Source organism: Sinohyriopsis cumingii, chromosome 7 (assembly GCF_028554795.1).
Source record: "Sinohyriopsis cumingii isolate HCF-2022 chromosome 7, ASM2855479v2, whole genome shotgun sequence".
Lineage (NCBI taxonomy): Eukaryota > Metazoa > Mollusca > Bivalvia > Unionida > Unionidae > Sinohyriopsis > Sinohyriopsis cumingii.
In genome coordinates, this window is record NC_142967.1 from 128,326,247 (window position 1) to 128,347,097 (window position 20,851).

Genomic DNA, 20,851 nt, shown 5'->3' on the forward strand with positions numbered 1-20,851 from the left:
ACCTAAAATCATGTTTTACCGTTGAAATCCTTTATCACATGACCCCAAAATTATTTAATGTAATCTTAAATACCCCAAAATTTAAAATTAAAAATCCAAGAAATATTTTAAGCTGACCTAGTCCATCACAGTGGCGAAGAGTTACGGTTGTGCATCTGATTCTAAGTAATAAATAAGAGCGTTCTGTTACATATGGATAAATCAACAGCAAATGCACTGTAAAGTAATTCAATGCTCATTTTATTTTCATTTTTCCATATGTATCCAGGCCACACCACGAGGAAGCGCTCTTTCCATGGCCCATTTTTAATGATGTTCTTCGTTTTTGTTTTTTGTTTCTTCTTTTCTTCCATTTCTATTAGATATTGAGTACATTTCTCATTGCTAATTTACGTTTATGGTATCATTTATGATAAAGTCTCAAGAAACACAATCATGGCTTTTTTGTCCTTTTGTTCACGGGACGCCGTCGCTGTCCCGGTTTGCATGCAATTCCTTTCGACTTATTAATGACTGAAAATTTCCCATCATTTGATTTTATGAATTTTGAATTTTGCCTACATTTTGAGTCCACGAGAAAATTTTGGTAGAGTTCGGTTTTTTCTTCTTAAGACTGCATTATGAGCAGGGTAGATTCGTTCTTCATTAGTCAGTTGACAATTTCCTGTGTCACGTAGAGAACTTCTGTAACCCATAAATGCAAGTCTGTAACGCCGTGAAGTTTATTTATTAAATCTCTGGTATGTTTAGGCTTCCAGTCAACCGAATTTTTTTAAAATAAAATGCATAATTATACTGATTACTTTTTTTTACTTGATTTTTTAAATTGTATAGATGCATACCGGGCAGATAAGAGTGCGTTGGGACAGTTTTGGGGTGATTAGTCGCTCCCGCTAAATGGTAAGCAACGATATGAGCCCCTGTACTGTCACTCCGCAGACATCTTAGCGATATGACTAAAGCAATACAAATCTAAATCACACACATACACATTATATTGTGATTTAAAATGTCCCTCTGTAACGACAACATACGCAACTTAAATTGGTAGCCTTAAAACACGTGATGGGTCATGTGACTGCACAAAATGGATGGCAAACATACATGATGTTTCGCCGCAACGTGAGAGACAAAAACAACGACGAAAAATCGAAATTAACCAGATTCCAAATGCAAAAGATCATGCCATCCGTTCATGTAAAACCCACAAGTATTAAGGCAGCAGGGATTGTGCTGGGATTGGTGGGGATTTTCATTTTGTGGCACTATTTGCGGCAGTCAAGGGAAAAGGGCCCGCTGGGAGCCGAGCTGATGCCAAATTTGGAGATCCCACACAGAAGACCAGGGTCTCTTAGTCCAGAGGAAATCGATGCCATGTTGGACAGGATCATCAGCGAGAACAAGGAGTTTATAGACGGTCATAAGAAAGAAGGGCAGTTGGAAAACCAAATACCTCGGGTAATGTCTTGAAACAACAATGACATACGCTTGTGATTAGCTGAAGTGCAAGCCATAAATATAGATAGTCCTACGAAAGGCTACATGTAAGACATCGACGCTGATATTGATGTTGTGGGCACTAAAACAAAAGCAACATGTGATATGCCTTACATTGTAGGACTAACATATAGGTACATGTGGTACCGACTATTTCAGCAATGTCATTTTTGAGAACCTGATTACACATGCATACCTTTAAATGGTATGATCACTGTATAACTGCCACAGGAAATACGGGTGTAGGACTAAATCTCCTCGGGAGAAAATTACCACAGTAAAATGGAAGAACATATTCGCCCTCCCCCAGTATAAGTTTTTTAAATTAATTTTTAAATATAATTTCTAAATGTTTATACCATCATCACAAATATACTGGCCTATTTTTAAATGGGATAAGGGAGAAAAAAAGAATAAATCTTGGATATAATCAATATTGAATTCAGTTATGGAATTTCATGTTTATACAATAAAATTATGGCTGATTTGAAGTACTTACACCCATGGAAAAAAAAAAAACATTAAGTTTAATATGGTTTCACATACCCCAACATGCAGCTTACTATTTGACAATTTATGATGATTAACAATGAAGTATGAAAACTCTGACAAATAAAAGAAGTCCCTGAATCTTGACCATATTTTTCTTAACATGGCATGTGATAAAAATGCAAGTGTTAAAAACATTATGGATTGATTTAATGGAATGAAAATAGTATGTGTAGTGATAATTATGAAAGTGAGTTGACAAAATAAATGCATGTGCAATTCGTTTTTAGATCAAAAGGGTCAGTAGGCATCTTAATCTCCTTGTATGTTAAGATCTAAGGTCTAACCTGCATACTGCGTGTCATTTATCTACTCAAGGGAGCTGATACAAAGCTTCAAAGGGGCCCAGACCGATATACAAAGACGTGTATTTGCGTATGTATAAAAAGGGCTAAACATAGACTGGGTGAGGGGATTATGCCCTGTCTTTCATTTTTTGGGGTCGGGGAGTATTAATGTCTGTCCCCAGGAAATACATCTAGGTGGGTGGGTTAAGGTGAAATTATTTGCTAGTATATTGATGTATAAGTTGTTGTTGTTGTTGTTGGGTTTAACGCCATTTTTCAGCACACGATAGGCTATATATGGCGGCCAGTATTAATGGTGTGATGTATAAGTAATTGTGCAGTTATTGATACTAAAGATGAAAATAGCAAATGATCCACACCTTACGAAAGTTTCTTTTTTGTCTACAGCATCGGGGAATAATTATTAATGGCTTGCATCTTTATTCTTGATGTGTTACATTGTATGTTGTGTAATGCAATATGTGTTACAGCATATTGTTTGACCCCAAGTATTTAGTGGTACCCTGATGATTGATTGAAATCAAACCTTAATTGTTTGCAGTCTAACTACAATTACCTGAATGCAAGAAGCAATTTTACTATGTTTGTATTAAAAATGTGTGAATCGTCTACCATCAAACTCCATTTTAATAACTGAATAAAATGTAATCTGAAATGAATAATACAGTAAGAATAGATGTTCAGTTTAGTTGAGCATGTGGCTACATAGAAGGCTATATCAGTTGATCAATATCTTCATGGGCTATGGTGAGGGATCTATTAGTTGATCAATACCATAATGTGGCTACAGAGAGGGATCTATTAGTTGATCAATACCATGATGTGGCTACAGAGAGATCTATTAGTTGATAAGTACCGTGATGTGGCTACAGAGAGATCTATTAGTTGATCAGTACCATGATGTGGCTACAGAGAGATCTATTAGTTGATCAGTACCATGATGTGGCTACAGAGAGGGATCTGTTAGTTGATCAGTGCCATGATGTGGCTACAGAGAGGGATCTATTGATCAATACCATGATGTGGCTACAGAGAGATCTATTAGTTGATCAGTACCATGATGTGGCTAGAGAGAGATCTATTAGTTGATCAATACCATAATGTGGCTACAGAGAGGGATCTATTAGTTGATCAGTACAATGATGTGGCTACAAGGATAGCTATATTAGTTGATCAGTACCTTGACATGGTGACTGAGAACTATGTCAGTTGATCAGTACCTTGATTTAGCTATAGAAAGGGCTATATTAGTTGATTAGTACCTGGATGGGCTAGAGGGCTATATCATTTGATCAGTACATTGGTGGGCTGCTGAGATGGCTTTATTAGTTGATCGGTACCTTGATGTGGCTATAAAGAGGGCTATATTGTTTATCAGTACCTTGATGTGGTGACAGAGAGGGCTTTATTAGTTGATCTGTACTTGGTTATGTGAGCCTGTTTTAAAGTGAACAGATAAATGCCTGTCAGATGTAAATGTGCCACATACATGAATTTGGCATATAGTGGACAACTTAAGATATACAGCTAATTGAGAAATAAAACCTGATCATAAATATATAACCTGATCTAAAATGAGGATGAATTTTGGTTGTATGAAGACTAAGCAAGAACAGAAACATTCTCAAAGAAACCAAAATAAATAATGAAAACAAAAAAGAAATTCAAGGTATTATGGTAAGTACAATTTGAAAGCAAATTGTTAAGTTAGTCAGTTGCTTCAGCAGTCTGTTATTTCTAATAATTTATTAAAAATTTCAAGCAGTTTCCAAAACTACTGGTAATACTGCTCATCAAAATTGTTTTATCTTGCTTGTTAATGGCAAAACATGGGAATACATTTTTGGGTGGTGGTAGATTCCGCAATGGCATTGTCATTAGGGTCTGGCAATAGCATATTTGCAAATCACATAAAATTATGCTCAGTGTGGGTTGTTATATTCAACTGATACTTTGGAATAATATGTAAGTGGCTTTTATCCTTATGTGCTGGGGTCTTCTGTGATGGCATCATTATCAACAGTGATAATGTGCTGTGCAGCAATTATTATTATTTCTTCTACATCAACTACAACTCTGGGATAATGTTTCTGTGTTCAACTACAACCTTGGGATAATGTTTCTGTATTCAACTACAACTCTGGGATAATGTTTCTGTATTCAACTACAACCCTGGGATAATGTTTCTGTATTCAACTACAACTCTGGGATAATGTTTCTGTATTCAGCTACAACCCTGGGATAATGTTTCTGTATTCAACTACAACCCTGGGATAATGTTTCTGTATTCAACTACAACCCTGGGATAATGTTTCTGTATTCAACTACAACCCTGGGATAATGTTTCTGTATTCAACTACAAAACTGGGATAATGTTTCTGTATTCAACTACAAAACTGGGATAATATTACTCTGTCAAACAATTTGTCTTGTGATGTACTGTATTTCTTGTCCCATTTGTGTAACGAGAATGCTTGTGTCAGCAATGTAAAAAATTGTAAGTGGCTGTGTCAAACTCTTGTAAAGGAAATTATCTTCTGCATTCAGTGATGTATTCAACTGAAACTACATTATGTCTATGGGACTATCAGGAACCCAAGTTACCAGGTCAAATATGTGTGAAATTCTCAAAAGATGCACCATTTCTTCATGGAATGTGTCCATATGATGTCCCTGGACATTCCCCCAATTCATAGTCTGGTAAGTCATGATGAAACTACAGAATAGTTAAAGGCTAGACATAAGTAAAGGGGCATGAAGTAGACATAAGTAAAGGGGCACGAAGTAGACTTAAGTAAAGGGGCATGAAGTAGACTTAAGTAAAGGGGAATGAAGTAGACATAAGTAAATGGGCACGAAGTAGACTTAAGTAAAGGGCATGAAGTAGACTTAAGTAAAGGGACATGAAGTAGTATTAAGTAAAGGGGCATGAAGTAGACATAAGTAAAGGGACATGAAGTAGACTTAAGTAAAGGGCATGAAGTAAACTTAAGTAAAGGGACATGAAGTAGACTTAAGTAAAGGGCATGAAGTAGACTTAAGTAAAGGGACATGAAGTAGACTTAAGTAAAGGGGCATGAAGTAGACTTAAGTAAAGGGGCATGAAGTAGACTTAAGTAAAGGGGCATGAAATAGACTTAAGTAAAAGGGGATGAAGTAGACTTAAGTAAAGGGCATGAAGTAAACTTAAGTAAAGGGACATGAAGTAGACTTAAGTAAAGGGCATGAAGTAGACTTAAGTAAAGGGACATGAAGTAGACTTAAGTAAAGGGGCATGAAGTAGACTTAAGTAAAGGGGCATGAAATAGACTTAAGTAAAAGGGGATGAAGTAGACTTAAGTAAAGGGGCATGAAGCAGACATAAGTAAAGGGACATGAAGTAGACTTAAGTAAAGGAACATGAAGTAGACTTAAGTAAAGGGGCATAAATAAGACATAAGTAAAGGGGCATTGAAGTAGACAAAAATAAAGGGGCATGAAGTAGACATAAGTAAAGGGGCATGAAATAGACTTAAGTAAAGGGCATGAAGTAGACTTAAGTAAAGGGCATAAAGTAGACTTAAGTAAAGGGACATAAAGTAGACTTAAGTAAAGGGACATGAAGTAGACATAAGTAAAGGGGCATGAAGTAGACTTAAGTAAAGGGCATAAAGTAGACTTAAGTAAAGGGACATAAAGTAGACATAAGTAAAGGGGCATGAAGTAGACTTAAGTAAAGGGCATAAAGTAGACTTAAGTAAAGGGACATAAAGTAGACTTAAGTAAAGGGACATGAAGTAGACATAAGTAAAGGGGCATGAAGTAGACTTAAGTAAAGGGCATAAAGTAGACTTAAGTAAAGGGGCATAAAGTAGACTTAAGTAAAGGGACATGAAGTAGACATAAGTAAAGGGGCATGAAGTAGACTTAAGTAAAGGGCATAAAGTAGACTTAAGTAAAGGGACATAAAGGAGACATAAGTAAAGGGGCATGAAGTAGACTTAAGTAAAGGGCATAAAGTAGACTTAAGTAAAGGGACATAAAGTAGACTTAAGTAAAGGGACATGAAGTTGACATAAGTAAAGGGGCACGAAGTAGACTTAATTAAAGGGCATGAAGTAGACTTAAGTAAAGGGCATGAAGTAGACTTAAGTAAAGGGGCATGAAGTAGACTTAAGTAAAGGGGCATGAAATAGACTTAAGTAAAAGGGGATGAAGTAGACTTAAGTAAAGGGGCATGAAGTAGACTTAAGTAAAGGAACATGAAGTAGACTTAAGTAAAGGGGCATAAATAAGACATAAGTAAAGGGGCATTGAAGTAGACAAAAATAAAGGGGCATGAAGTAGACATAAGTAAAGGGGCATGAAATAGACTTAAGTAAAGGGACATGAAGTAGACATAAGTAAAGGGGCATGAAGTAGACATAAGTAAAGGGGCATGAATAAGACTTAAGTAAAGGGGCATGAAGTAGACTTAAGTAAAGAGGCATGAAGTTAATGCTTATCATTGCAATTATCTTGTAAAAAGGACTGCCCCACTGAAGGCTAATCAGACATAGTTCAAAGAAACCATGTACTTTTGAGTGTGTAGCCTATAACCTATATATAGAATATTCATTAGTGAGTTAAAACAGTGCCATAATTATACAGAATTAGTCATTAGGGGGTTAAAACAGTGCCATAGTTATACAGAATTAGTCATTAGGGAGTTAATGCAGTGCCATAGTTATACAGAATTAGTCATTAGGGAGTTAAAGCAGTGCCATAGTTATACAGATATAGTCATGAGGGAGTTAAAGCAGTGCAATAAGTTATACAGAATTAGCAGAGGTCTCGCTAGGATTTTAAAACTAGGAGTCCAGGACTCCCATTTTGGCAAAAATAGGAGTCCCGCCATCAAAAGTTGCAGTTCCTTCTTTCCTACAAAGTTAACACAGACGTGAGTTCATCTATTTTTAAATGAAGAGGTTTGCTTAATGTAATCACTCACTATAATATAGCTTCATTACAACAGTCCACTGACAGGATCGCAAATTTATGTTTTTTTTATTTGTATACGTACTTGTAGGAATTTTAGGCAATGGTTAAATAGTATCTGATTTGCTGCCCCCCCCCCCCCCGTATTTTTGCAAATACTAGTCAAGTCAGAAAACAGCTTAGACCTTAAAGTGCATCTCGTGAATTCCATAACATAGCATTGTCACATACATTTCTGACCTACATAATTTGCATTTTAAAGTTAAATCTTTAATCAAATAATACCTAGGCTATGGTTTCAATGATTTGTATACCTTTTCTGAATATATTTGCCCGATGATTTAAGAAAACAGACAATCTAATAAACTGGTACATCTCAGACTTAGTGAAGTCCGCCATTATTTCCTGTTAGACCTACTGGTTCACTTACAGTTTCAAACTAATTTTGTGATGAAATATTGTATGAAAGGCAGTTAATATATATCAGATCACCGATTCTGATCTTAAAACACATGTTTGTATGTTTTATCATCAAAGGATAGCATGCAGGAAATTGATAGTTGCTACCTTACTCAGAAAAGGGTTAATGGTGAATTGGCTATCAAAACATAATGCTTGTGAATGGGCAAGAGTTTGTCAACGTAATTGAAATAAAAACTAGGCCTAGCTACCGATGCCTTGATGAATGCATTTTCCTACAGCGCTAGAACTAACCGGGTTACAGTGAGGGGCATTTAAAAAACAATATGGTATGGTCAGTCAATGTACCTCTTAAATAATCACAGGGCAAAGTCGTTTTCGCTTTCCTTACAGAAGAAGGCGAAGTTTACATTCGGAAATGAACACAATAATGAAAGCCAAAGTTGTTTATTTGATGTACTTTTATAAATGACCACATGTACATCTCTGGGTCTTTCGGCCTCTGAATTCACTGTAAATATCAGTACATTTCACCACCTGGCCGCCAGTCAGAGCCTTTGAACTTGCCGCCCAGCTATTGCATCATGTTCTTTTTTTATGTACTCTTATAAAATGACAACATGTATGTACATCAAGGGGTCTTTCAGTTACTGAATTCTGTCATTGTAAATATTAGCACAGCTTTTTGATCAACACATTTTCCCATAAAGCAGGTGACCAAAGCAGGACTGGCAAATCTTTGAATTTTGCCGCACACCTATTACATGTGTATGGAAGACTCCCGTCTCAGTGATTTTCTGCATCACAGATCAAAAATTGGCGTCCAAATACATGTAATTAAGTGTTTCAGAGGTCTCTGATTAGTCATTAGGGAGTTAAAGCGATGCTGGAGGTTATACAGAATTAGTCGGGGTGGGTGGGGGTAAAGCAGTGACATCGTTATACAGAATAAGTCATGAGGTAGTTAAGGCAGTGCCATAGTTATACAGAATTAGTCATGGGAGGGTTAAAGCAGTGCCATAGTTATACAGAATTAGTCATTAGGGAGTTAAAGCAGTGCCATAGTTATACAGAATTAGTCATTAGGGAGTTAAGGCAATGCTGGAGGTTATACAGAATTAGTCATTAGGGAGTTAATGCAGTGCCCTAGTTATACAGAATTAGTCATTAGGTGGTTAAAGCAGTGTCATAGTTATAGAGTTAGTCTTTAGGGAGTTAACTTAAGGCAGTGCTGTAGGTTATACAGAATTAGTCATTAGGGAGTTAAAGCAGTGCCATAGGTATACAGAATTAGTCATTATGGAGTTAAAGCAGTGCCATAGTTATACAGAATTAGTCGTTAGGGAGTTAAGGCAGTGCAATAAGTTATACAGAATTCGTCATTAGAGAGTTAAAGCAGTGCCATAGTTATACAGAATTAGTCATGAGGGAGTTAAAGCAGTGCCATAGTTATACAGAATTAGTCATTAGGGAGTTAAAGCAGTGCCATAGGTATACAGAATTAGTCATTATGGAGTTAAAGCAGTGCCATAGTTATACAGAATTAGTCATTAGGGAGTTAAGGCAATGCTGGAGGTTATACAGAATTAGTCATTAGGGAGTTAAAGCAGTGCCCTAGTTATACAGAATTAGTCATTAGGGAGTTAAAGCAGTGCCATATTTATACAGAATTAGTCATTAGGTGGTTAAAGCAGTGTCATAGTTATATAGAGTTAGTCTTTAGGGAGTTAACTTAAGGCAGTGCTGTAGGTTATACAGAATTAGTCATTAGGGAGTTAAAGCAGTGCCATAGGTATACAGAATTAGTCATTATGGAGTTAAAGCAGTGCCATAGTTATACAGAATTAGTCGTTAGGGAGTTAAGGCAGTGCAATAAGTTATACAGAATTCGTCATTAGGGAGTTAAAGCAGTGCCATAGTTATACAGAATTAGTCATGAGGGAGTTAAAGCAGTACCATAGTTATACAGAATTAGTCATGAGGGAGTTAAGGCAGTACCATAGTTATACAGAATTAGTCATGAGGGAGTTAAAGCAGTACCATAGTTATACAGAATTAGTCATGAGGGAGTTAAGGCAGTGCCATAGTTATACAGAATCAGTCATGAGGGAGTTAAAGCAGTGCCATAGTTATACAGAATTAGTCTTTAGGGGTTAAATCAGTGCCATAGTTATACAGAATTAGTCTTTAGGGGTTAAAGCAGTGCCATAGTTATACAGAATTAGTCATTAGGGACTTAAAGCAGTGCCATAGTTATACAGAATTCGTCATTAGGGAGTTAAAGCAGTGCCATAGTTATACAGAATTAGTCATGAGGGAGTTAAAGCAGTACCATAGTTATACAGAATTAGTCTTTAGGGGTTAAAGCAGTGCCATAGTTATACAGAATTAGTCATTAGGGACTTAAAGCAGTGCCATAGTTATACAGAATTAGTCATTAGGGAGTTAAGGCATTGCCATAGTTATACAGAATTAGTCATTAGGGAGTTAAAGCAGTGCCATAGTTATACAGAATAAGTCATCAGGGAGTTAAAGCATTGCCATGGTTATACAGAATTAGTCATTAGGGGTTAAAGCAGTGCCATAGTTATACAGAATTAGTCATTAGGGGGTTAAAGCAGGGCCATAGTTATACAGAATTAGTCATTAGGGACATAAAGCAGTGCCATAGTTATACAGAATTAGTCATTAGGGAGTTAAAGCAGTGCCATAGTTATACAGAATTAGTCATTAGGGAGTTAAAGCAGTGCCATAGGTATACAGAATTAGTCATTATGGAGTTAAAGCAGTGCCATAGTTATACAGAATTAGTCGTTAGGGAGTTAAGGCAATGCTGGAGGTTATACAGAATTAGTCATTAGGGGGTTAAAGCAGTGCCCTAGTTATACAGAATTAGTCATTAGGGACTTAAAGCAGTGCCATAGTTATACAGAATTAGTCATTAGGGAGTTAAAGCAGTGCCATAGTTATACAGAATTAGTCATTAGGGAGTTAAGGCAGTGCAGTAAGTTATACAGAATTCGTCATTAGGGAGTTAAAGCAGTGCCATAGTTATACAGAATTAGTCATGAGGGAGTTAAAGCAGTACCATAGTTATACAGAATTAGTCTTTAGGGGTTAAAGCAGTGCCATAGTTATACAGAATTAGTCATTAGGGGGTTAAAGCAGTGCCATAGTTATACAGAATTAGTCATTAGGGACTTAAAGCAGTGCCATAGTTATACAGAATTAGTCATTAGGGAGTTAAGGCAGTGCCATAGTTATACAGAATTAGTCATTAGGGAGTTAAAGCAGTGCCATAGTTATACAGAATAAGTCATGAGGGAGTTAAAGCAGTGCCATGGTTATACAGAATTAGTCATTAGGGGTTAAAGCAGTGCCATAGTTATACAGAATTAGTCATTAGGGGGTTAAAGCAGGGCCATAGTTATACAGAATTAGTCATTAGGGAGTTAAAGCAGTGCCATAGGTATACAGAATTAGTCATTATGGAGTTAAAGCAGTGCCATAGTTATACAGAATTAGTTGTTAGGGAGTTAAGGCAATGCTGGAGGTTATACAGAATTAGTCATTAGGGGGTTAAAGCAGTGCCCTAGTTATACAGAATTAGTCATTAGGGAGTTAAAGCAGTGCCATAGTTATACAGAATTAGTCATGAGGGAGTTAAAGCAGTGCCATAGTTATACAGAATTAGTCATTAGGGAGTTAAGGCAGTGCAGTAAGTTATACAGAATTCGTCATTAGGGAGTTAAAGCAGTGCCATAGTTATACAGAATTAGTCATGAGGGAGTTAAAGCAGTACCATAGTTATACAGAATTAGTCTTTAGGGGTTAAAGCAGTGCCATAGTTATACAGAATTAGTCATTAGGGGGTTAAAGCAGTGCCCTAGTTATACAGAATTAGTCATTAGGGACTTAAAGCAGTGCCCTAGTTATACAGAATTAGTCATTAGGGAGTTAAAGCAGTGCCATAGTTATACAGAATTAGTCATTAGGGAGTTAAGGCAATGCTGGAGGTTATACAGAATTAGTCATTAGGGAGTTAAAGCAGTGCCCTAGTTATACAGAATTAGTCATTAGGGAGTTAAAGCAGTGCCATATTTATACAGAATTAGTCATTAGGTGGTTAAAGCAGTGTCATAGTTATATAGAGTTAGTCTTTAGGGAGTTAACTTAAGGCAGTGCTGTAGGTTATACAGAATTAGTCATTAGGGAGTTTAAGCAGTGCCATAGTTATACAGAATTAGTCATTATGGAGTTAAAGCAGTGCCATAGTTATACAGAATTAGTCGTTAGGGAGTTAAGGCAGTGCAATAAGTTATACAGAATTCGTCATTAGGGAGTTAAAGCAGTGCCATAGTTATACAGAATTAGTCATGAGGGAGTTAAAGCAGTGCCATAGTTATACAGAATTAGTCATTAAGGAGTTAAAGCAGTGCCATAGGTATACAGAATTAGTCATTATGGAGTTAAAGCAGTGCCATAGTTATACAGAATTAGTCATTAGGGAGTTAAGGCAGTGCAATAAGTTATACAGAATTCGTCATTAGGGAGTTAAAGCAGTGCCATAGTTATACAGAATTAGTCATGAGGGAGTTAAAGCAGTACCATAGTTATACAGAATTAGTCATGAGGGAGTTAAGGCAGTACCATAGTTATACAGAATTAGTCATGAGGGAGTTAAAGCAGTACCATAGTTATACAGAATTAGTCATGAGGGAGTTAAGGCAGTGCCATAGTTATACAGAATCAGTCATGAGGGAGTTAAAGCAGTGCCATAGTTATACAGAATTAGTCTTTAGGGGTTAAATCAGTGCCATAGTTATACAGAATTAGTCTTTAGGGGTTAAAGCAGGGCCATAGTTATACAGAATTAGTCATTAGGGACTTAAAGCAGTGCCATAGTTATACAGAATTCGTCATTAGGGAGTTAAAGCAGTGCCATAGTTATACAGAATTAGTCATGAGGGAGTTAAAGCAGTACCATAGTTATACAGAATAAGTCATGAGGGAGTTAAGGCAGTGCCATATTTATACAGAATAAGTAATGAGGGAATTAAAGCAGTGCCATAGTTATACAGAATTAGTCATTACGGAGTTAAAGGAGTGCCATAGTTATACAGAATTAGTCATTAGGGAGTTAAAGAAGTGACATATTTATACCGAATAAGTCGTTAGGGAGTTAAAGCAGTGCCATAGTTATGCAGAATTAGTCATGAGGGAGTTAAAGCAGTGCCATAGTTATACAGAATTAGTCATTAGGGAGTTAAAGCAGTGCCATAGTTATACAGAATTAGTCATTAGGGAGTTAAAGCAGTGCCATAGTTATACAGAATTAGTCATTATGGAGTTAAAGCAGTGCCATAGTTATACAGAATTAGTTGTTAGGGAGTTAAGGCAATGCTGGAGGTTATACAGAATTAGTCATTAGGGGGTTAAAGCAGTGCCCTAGTTATACAGAATTAGTCATTAGGGACTTAAAGCAGTGCCATATTTATACAGAATTAGTCATTAGGGAGTTAAAGCAGTGCCATAGTTATACAGAATTAGTCATTAGGGAGTTAAGGCAGTGCAGTAAGTTATACAGAATTCGTCATTAGGGAGTTAAAGCAGTACCATAGTTATACAGAATTAGTCATGAGGGAGTTAAAGCAGTACCATAGTTATACAGAATTAGTCTTTAGGGGTTAAAGCAGTGCCATAGTTATACAGAATTAGTCATTAGGGACTTAAAGCAGTGCCATAGTTATACAGAATTAGTCATTAGGGAGTTAAGGCATTGCCATAGTTATACAGAATTAGTCATTAGGGAGTTAAAGCAGTGCAATAGTTATACAGAATAAGTCATGAGGGAGTTAAAGCAGTGCCATGGTTATACAGAATTCGTCATTAGGGGTTAAAGCAGTGCCATAGTTATACAGAATTAGTCATTAGGGACATAAAGCAGTGCCATAGTTATACAGAATTAGTCATTAGGGAGTTAAAGCAGTGCCATAGTTATACAGAATTAGTCATGAGGGAGTTAAAGCAGTACCATAGTTATACAGAATTAGTCATGAGGGAGTTAAGGCAGTGCCATAGTTATACAGAGTTAGTCATTAGGGAGTTAAGGCAGTGCCATAGTTATACAGAATAAGTCATGAGGGAGTTAAAGCAGTGCCATAGTTATACAGAATTAGTCTTTAGGGGTTAAAGCAGTGCCATAGTTATACAGAATTAGTCATTAGGGGGTTAAAGCAGTGCCATAGTTATACAGAATTAGTCATTAGGGAGTTAAAGCAGTGCCATAGTTATACAGAATTAGTCATTAGGGAAGTTAAGGCAGTGCCATAGTTATACAGAATTAGTCATTAGGGAGTTAAGGCAGTGCCATAGTTGAACAGAATAAATCATGAGGGAGTTAAAGCAGTGCAATAAGTTATACAGAATTAGTCATTAGGGGGTTAAAGCATTGTCATAGTTATACAGAATAAGTCATGAGGGAGTTAAAGCAGTGCCATAGTTATACAGAATTAGTCATTAGGGAGTTAAGGCAATGCTGGAGGTTATACATAATTAGTCATTAGGGGGTTAAAGCAGTGCCATAGTTATACATAATTAGTCATTAGGGGGTTAAAGCAGTGCCATAGTTATACAGAATTAGTCATGAGGGAGTTAAAGGAGTACCATAGTTATACAGAATTAGTCATGAGGGAGTTAAAGCAGTGCCATAGTTATACATAATTAGTCATTAGGGGGTTAAAGCAGTGCCATAGTTATACATAATTAGTCATTAGGGGGTTAAAGCAGTGCCATAGTTATACAGAATTAGTCATGAGGGAGTTAAGGCAGTGCCATAGTTATACAGAATTAGTCATTAGGGAGTTAAGGCAGTGCCATAGTTATACAGAATAAGTCATGAGGGAGTTAAAGCAGTGCCATAGTTATACAGAATTAGTCTTTAGGGGTTAAAGCAGTGCCATAGTTATACAGAATTAGTCATTAGGGGGTTAAAGCAGTGCCATAGTTATACAGAATTAGTCATTAGGGAAGTTAAGGCAGTGCCATAGTTATACAGAATTAGTCATTAGGGAGTTAAGGCAGTGCCATAGTTATACAGAATAAGTCATGAGGGAGTTAAAGCAGTGCAATAAGGTATACAGAATTAGTCATTAGGGGGTTAAAGCAGTGTCATAGTTATACAGAATAAGTCATGAGGGAGTTAAAGGAGTGCCATAGTTATACAGAATTAGTCATTAGGGAGTTAAAGCAGTGCCATAGTTATACAGAATTAGTCATTAGGGAGTTAAGGCAGTGCTGTAGGTTATACATAATTAGTCATTAGGGGGTTAAAGCAGTGCCATAGTTATACAGAATTAGTCTTTAGGGAGTTAAAGCAGTGCCATAGTTATACAGAGTTAGTCTTTAGGGAGTTGACTTAAGGCAGTGCTGTAGGTTATACAGAATTAGTCATGAGGGAGTTAAAGCAGTGCCATAGTTATACAGAATTAGTCATGGGGGGTTAAAGCAGTGCCATAGTTATACAGAATTAGTCATGTGGGGTTAAAGCAGTGCCATAGGTTGGACCAGGTGTCAGCAACCTATGGCACACAAGCCAGTAGTGGCACATTAGAGTCGTTGGAAAGGCACTTGGTATTAGTTTTAGTTTTGTATTGTAGGTACTTACAACAAAAATTAAGTTAGAGTGACAAATATGACTAGGCATGCAGCGCTGTACAATTGAGGAGAGATGGCACAGCAGTAATATTAGGTTGCCGATGCCTGGGGTATACAATATCATTCATTAGGAGGTTTAGGCATTGTCATATAAACTTTTTCAGTAATTAAATCTCTCAAGTTCAGGTTTATTATTTTGTAAATTGATTAGAAGAATTCAGACTTGTTGGAGAAATCAGACTGGTTTTTCACAGTGTAGTGTCATCATAAAACAACCAAGAATAGGTATCCAGTAAGTGCAAATTTGAGCACATTTCCAGAATATGACCAGGAGACAGCAGACAATATCCCCAGTTATATTATAAGCTTTACTTTTTTTCTGGTCAATATTGCAAATCATGTAAAATTATAAATATTGACATTTGCATCAGTTTTCCCAAAAATGTGTCTTTCGGAGAGTTCAGTGGGACTTCATGAGAATTCAGTTGGAGTTCCTGAGAATTCAATGGGACTTCCAGAGAATTCAATGGGTCATCCAGAGAATTCAATGGGACTTCATGATAATTCAAAGCACTTCATGAGAATTCAATGGGACTTCCTGGACCATCCAAGTACCCCGAGTCAATGAGAAATTAACCCAAAGTTGTCAAAAAAGTCCTATTATTAGGACTATTATTAGTAATTGTCAACACGTAAGTACTGCTCCAGTGGCCATGTGGTTAGAGCATCTGCCTTGGAAGCAGGAGGTCGCAGGTTCAAACCCAGACAGAGTCATACCAAAGACTTACAAAAATGGTACTAACAGGTGCCTCGCTTGGCGCTCAGCATTAAAAGGTTAGTGTTAGGACTGGTTGATCTGGTGTCAGGATAATGTGACTGGGTGGGACATCATGCTACATGTCTGCGGCATGATGCCCTAGTGCTAGATATCACTATAAACTGCCACACTGCAGACTTCTTAGCAGTATGACTGAAAAATTGTTAAAGCTACAGTAAAAACCTAAATCACACACACACACACACACACACACACATGTAAGCAACTAGTTATAGATCCTGTGTAATATAATTCTCTTAATTTTCTTAAAACAGAAGCTAACCACGTAGGCAAAATCTAACAAAAGATAATCTGTGCAATTTACAGCCATGAATAAAATTTACAAAAATTAGATAAAATCATGTACCAGGAATTACAAAATTCATAGATATACATAACAGTTACTAAAGTCGTAATGTTGCATACACTCAGAACTCAAAGATGGCTTTGAAGGCATCAGAATATTTACATTTAAATTGACATTGCATGCATTTAAGTGAGCACAGTTTTTTTTGATAGTAAAGCTAATAACACCTTCTAAATTTAAATTTAAGTAAAAGTTCACTATTCTGATCAAATTCATTTTGCTTCCTTTAACTTGAAATTGTCTATCTCTTTTACTTTGTTTTCCAGCCATTTTTATTTCAGCTTTAAAACATTTGCTGATTTACTGTTATTTTTTTAAAATCAGATATTGATTTCTGTCAAAAATTGTCTTTAATTCATTTTCATTTATTTGATCTGTGAACATAAATATATCTTTTGGAGAGCTCAGTTGGTAGAGCATTGGACTCCTAATCCATGGTCATGGGTTTGATACCTGCCCAGGACAGCCTAAAATGACATTGTGGTGTGTCCTTCTGTAGGCATCTAGCTCCCATTTCTTTGGCATGACATATTCAATGTAGTTTGAAAGGTGCCATTAACCACCAATTCCAGTCTTCATTCAGTATGTCATTGGGCACAGCCTTTATACAGAAATTCATTATAATAGTAAATATGGTGGGAATGAGTTAAACATACACATGTACATGTAATTGCTTCTTATTCTTTCTCATGGTTACCAAAGAAATGGCTAAAATCTGTATACTGGGGCATTGATCTGGCAACTCAAACATCACTTTTGTAATCTTTAGACACACTTCAGTACATGTATTATGCAGGGTTTGTTTTGCAACATTGCACATTCCAGGTGATATAGTTTCTGCAGTATTATGCAGGGTTTGTTTTGCAACATTGCACATTCCAGGTGATAGAGTTTCTCTAGTATTATTCAGGGTTTATTTTGCAACATTGCACATTCCAGGTGATAGAGTTTCTGCATTAAAACTGTTGCTGCATTGAATGAATATCTTGTAAAAAATTGTGTAAACTGACAAAATATTTTAATAAGACGTGTTTGGCTGCAGGCTGGGCACCAGTCAGAGTAATAAATCTTTTTTTTTTTTTGTTGTACAGAAGCTGTAGTCAGAATTGTTTGGACTGTATGGCATACAAACTTTGGCAGAGTGGCAGTGACAGTTAAAATTGGTCCCCTATGTACTGTTGTTTTGTCTGGGCAAACAAGTGAGTTGGGAAATCTGTCAAGTGATTTGACTATCATTATTGTTTCAGTGCTGATTTTTGTAATGATATTCATTTGCATTATTATGTGGATGTTGACATATCTAATGCCCCAGATTATAGAAACAGTGTATTGTAGAATCATGCCATAAGTAGCTATAAATAATTCGGAATATAACAAATTATTCCTGGAACCCTCTTGTTGAATGTCTTGGAAATATACACATTGCAGGAAATGTGTGGCAAATCAAAACAACTAAAATAGAAAACACTGGATATGACAGTGGCTCCAGGATTTTACCTGCATTAAGTCAAAGATAAATTTGAATGTACCATTCATAAAGATAATGTTGAATGTACCATTCATAAAGATAATTTTGAATGTACCATTCATAAAGATAATTTTGAATGTATCATTTAATTATCAAAGTTATAAAACAAAAATATCAAAGAAACTTAAAATATTATGTCCAGAAGAATTGAATGTTCCATTTGAGTTTCAAATCCTCATGTATAGATCTACCAATAGTCCCAGTGTATCAATATGGCATTGTCTGGAACTCCTCAGAATAATTAACTATAGTTCCAGAGCAATATTTTGGTCTAGTTATCGCTTTATTCCACTGAATAATAGAAACCAATGTTTCCTCTCAAATAATATCTAAATACAACATAAAATACATATGCAGACTTGATGTTACAACAAAGAACACAGGAGATAAAAATGAGAAAATTACCCAGCCGTAGTCATTTATATACAGGAGTAAGAGGTAAAATACACATTTTGCATTTCCTCCTACATGTAAAGTTGAAAATTTCCAAGATTGTAAAAGAACCCACATGACCTAACCCATCCAATGGGAAATAACTGAATTCTTCTTACAATGCACCTGACCAACCTATCCATTGGGGAAAAAACCCAAACTTATCCTGATGTTTAACTACTACGTTATTATCGGTAACCATAAACATGTTCATATAAGCATTTTTTTATATAGATCCTATGCAATCTACTTTTTTAATATCTTAAAATAGAACCTATAACTGTATTGTATAAAAAGTTAAGCTATAGACAATCACTATAATTTACAGTTATGAATCAAAATTACAAAAATTATATATACATAACAGCACTATACATAAATTGGATTAACTTGTCACCCATTTGGAAAAGGTCACTTATTTATGTCTCTCACAAAGCAAGAGTCTGCAACAGGTGTTTTGGCATATTTGATATCACTGTAAAGATTACTATGTGCAATCAATTACACTTATTTTTAATCCTTTTTTAGCTACAGGGTGTGTACAAAAGCACAGGAGGTCTGACATTTGCTGAGGGGAAGTTTTACTTAGCTGGAAAGCCATTCAGGATCCTTAGTGGAGCCATGCATTACTTCAGGGTTCATCCCAAACAGTGGGAAGATCGTATGCTTAAAATGAAGGCCTGCGGTTTGAACACTTTGGATACGTGAGCACAGTTTATTGCTTATTCTTGCTGTTCTGGGAGATTTTTTAGTGTTTTCTGTTCATTAATTGCTGCTGGTTATTTTATATTTTTGTCTTGTGATAAAGGTATGATTGAAAATTTATGTTTTATCCTTGTTTCTTGCCTGATGAATAATAATATAAATAAATAAACATAATGTCAGGCTTCATTATTAAAAACTTATTTTTAAGTTTTATACTATCACATAAAATGCATCAGATACATATCCTAGAATCTCAGACATTTGTAACAGTATTAGAATTTCTTTCCTTCTTTCTTTGTTAAGTGGATTGTTTTCTGTCACTAACTAGTTAGTTTTTGCTTAATTAGGGGACGCTGTCAATTTTAGTCTAGAAATAAATTTGTCTTACTTGAAATTTGTGTGATATTACCCTATAAACAACTTTAGACATATTTTTCTAATTCTTGTTCTTTTTGAATAAAATAATTAAGATCAGCGGTAACATACACAATATAATAATGTCTAATTAGGTCATCTTGCCACACAATATAATATTGTCTAATTAGGTCATCTTGCCACACAATATACTATTGCCTAATTAGGTCATCTTGCCACATAAAAGAACTCATGCAAGACAATGATTTTTGTAATGGGCTAAGCTAATTAAAATCAAGCAAGGAAGTGGATGGTTATGTAAAGGACTTAGAAGGTAATTACAATCATGCAAGACAGTAGATGGTTATGTAATGGACTTAGATGGTAATTACAATCATGCAAGACAGTGGATGGTTATGTAATGGACTTAGATGGTAATTACAATCATGCAAGACAGTGGATGGTTATGTAATGGACTTAGATGGTAATTACAATCAAGCAAGACAGTGGATGATTATGTAATGGACATAGTTGACAATTACAATCATGCAAGGAAGTGGATGGTTATGTAATGGACTTAGATGGTAATTACAATCATGCAAGACAGTGGATGGTTATGTAATGGACTTAGTTGACAATTACAATCATGCAAGGAAGTGGATGATTATGTAATGGAATTACAATCATGCAAGACAGTGAGTGATCATGTATTGCACTAAGCTCATAAATACATGTGTGCAAGACAGTGGATGATCTTTTAAAGTGTTTCCAGTAATTACATTCATGCAAGACCATGGTTCTGGTACTGGCCAAGCTAATTACGTTCATGCATTGCATTGGATGATTATATAATAAGCTAAGCTGAAACTTACATTCATGCAAATCAGTGGCTGATTATGTAATGAGATAATCTAATAATTACATTTATGCAAATCGATGGCTGATTATATAATGAGATAATCTAATAATTACATTTATGCAAATCAGTGGCTGATTATTTAATGAGATAATCTAATAATTACATTTATGCAAATCAGTGGCTGATTATTTATTGAGATAATCTAATAATTACATTTATGCAAATCAGTGGCTGATTATTTAATCTAATAATTACATTTATGCAAATCAGTGGCTGATTATTTAATCTAATAATTACATTTATGCAAATCAGTGGCTGATTATTTAATGAGATAATCTAATAATTACATTTATGCAAGGCAGTTGCTGATTACTTAATGAGATAATCTAATAATTACATTCAT

General features: G+C 35.7%; 1 protein-coding gene across 2 annotated transcripts in view; it reads left to right on the forward strand.

The window, feature by feature from the left end:
* Positions 1–1,079: 1,079 nt before the first annotated feature.
* The window catches only part of LOC149796095 (beta-galactosidase-1-like protein 2), a 222,225-nt gene continuing 202,453 nt past the window's right edge, over positions 1,080–20,851 (forward strand). For both annotated transcript variants that reach the window (XM_089966017.1, XM_089966016.1), the window contains exons 1-2: positions 1,080–1,458; positions 19,059–19,234. In XM_089966017.1, the coding sequence (XP_089822143.1) occupies positions 1,105–1,458; positions 19,059–19,234 (530 nt within the window). In that variant the 5' untranslated portion in view covers positions 1,080–1,104. The remainder of the gene's footprint in view (positions 1,459–19,058; positions 19,235–20,851) is intronic.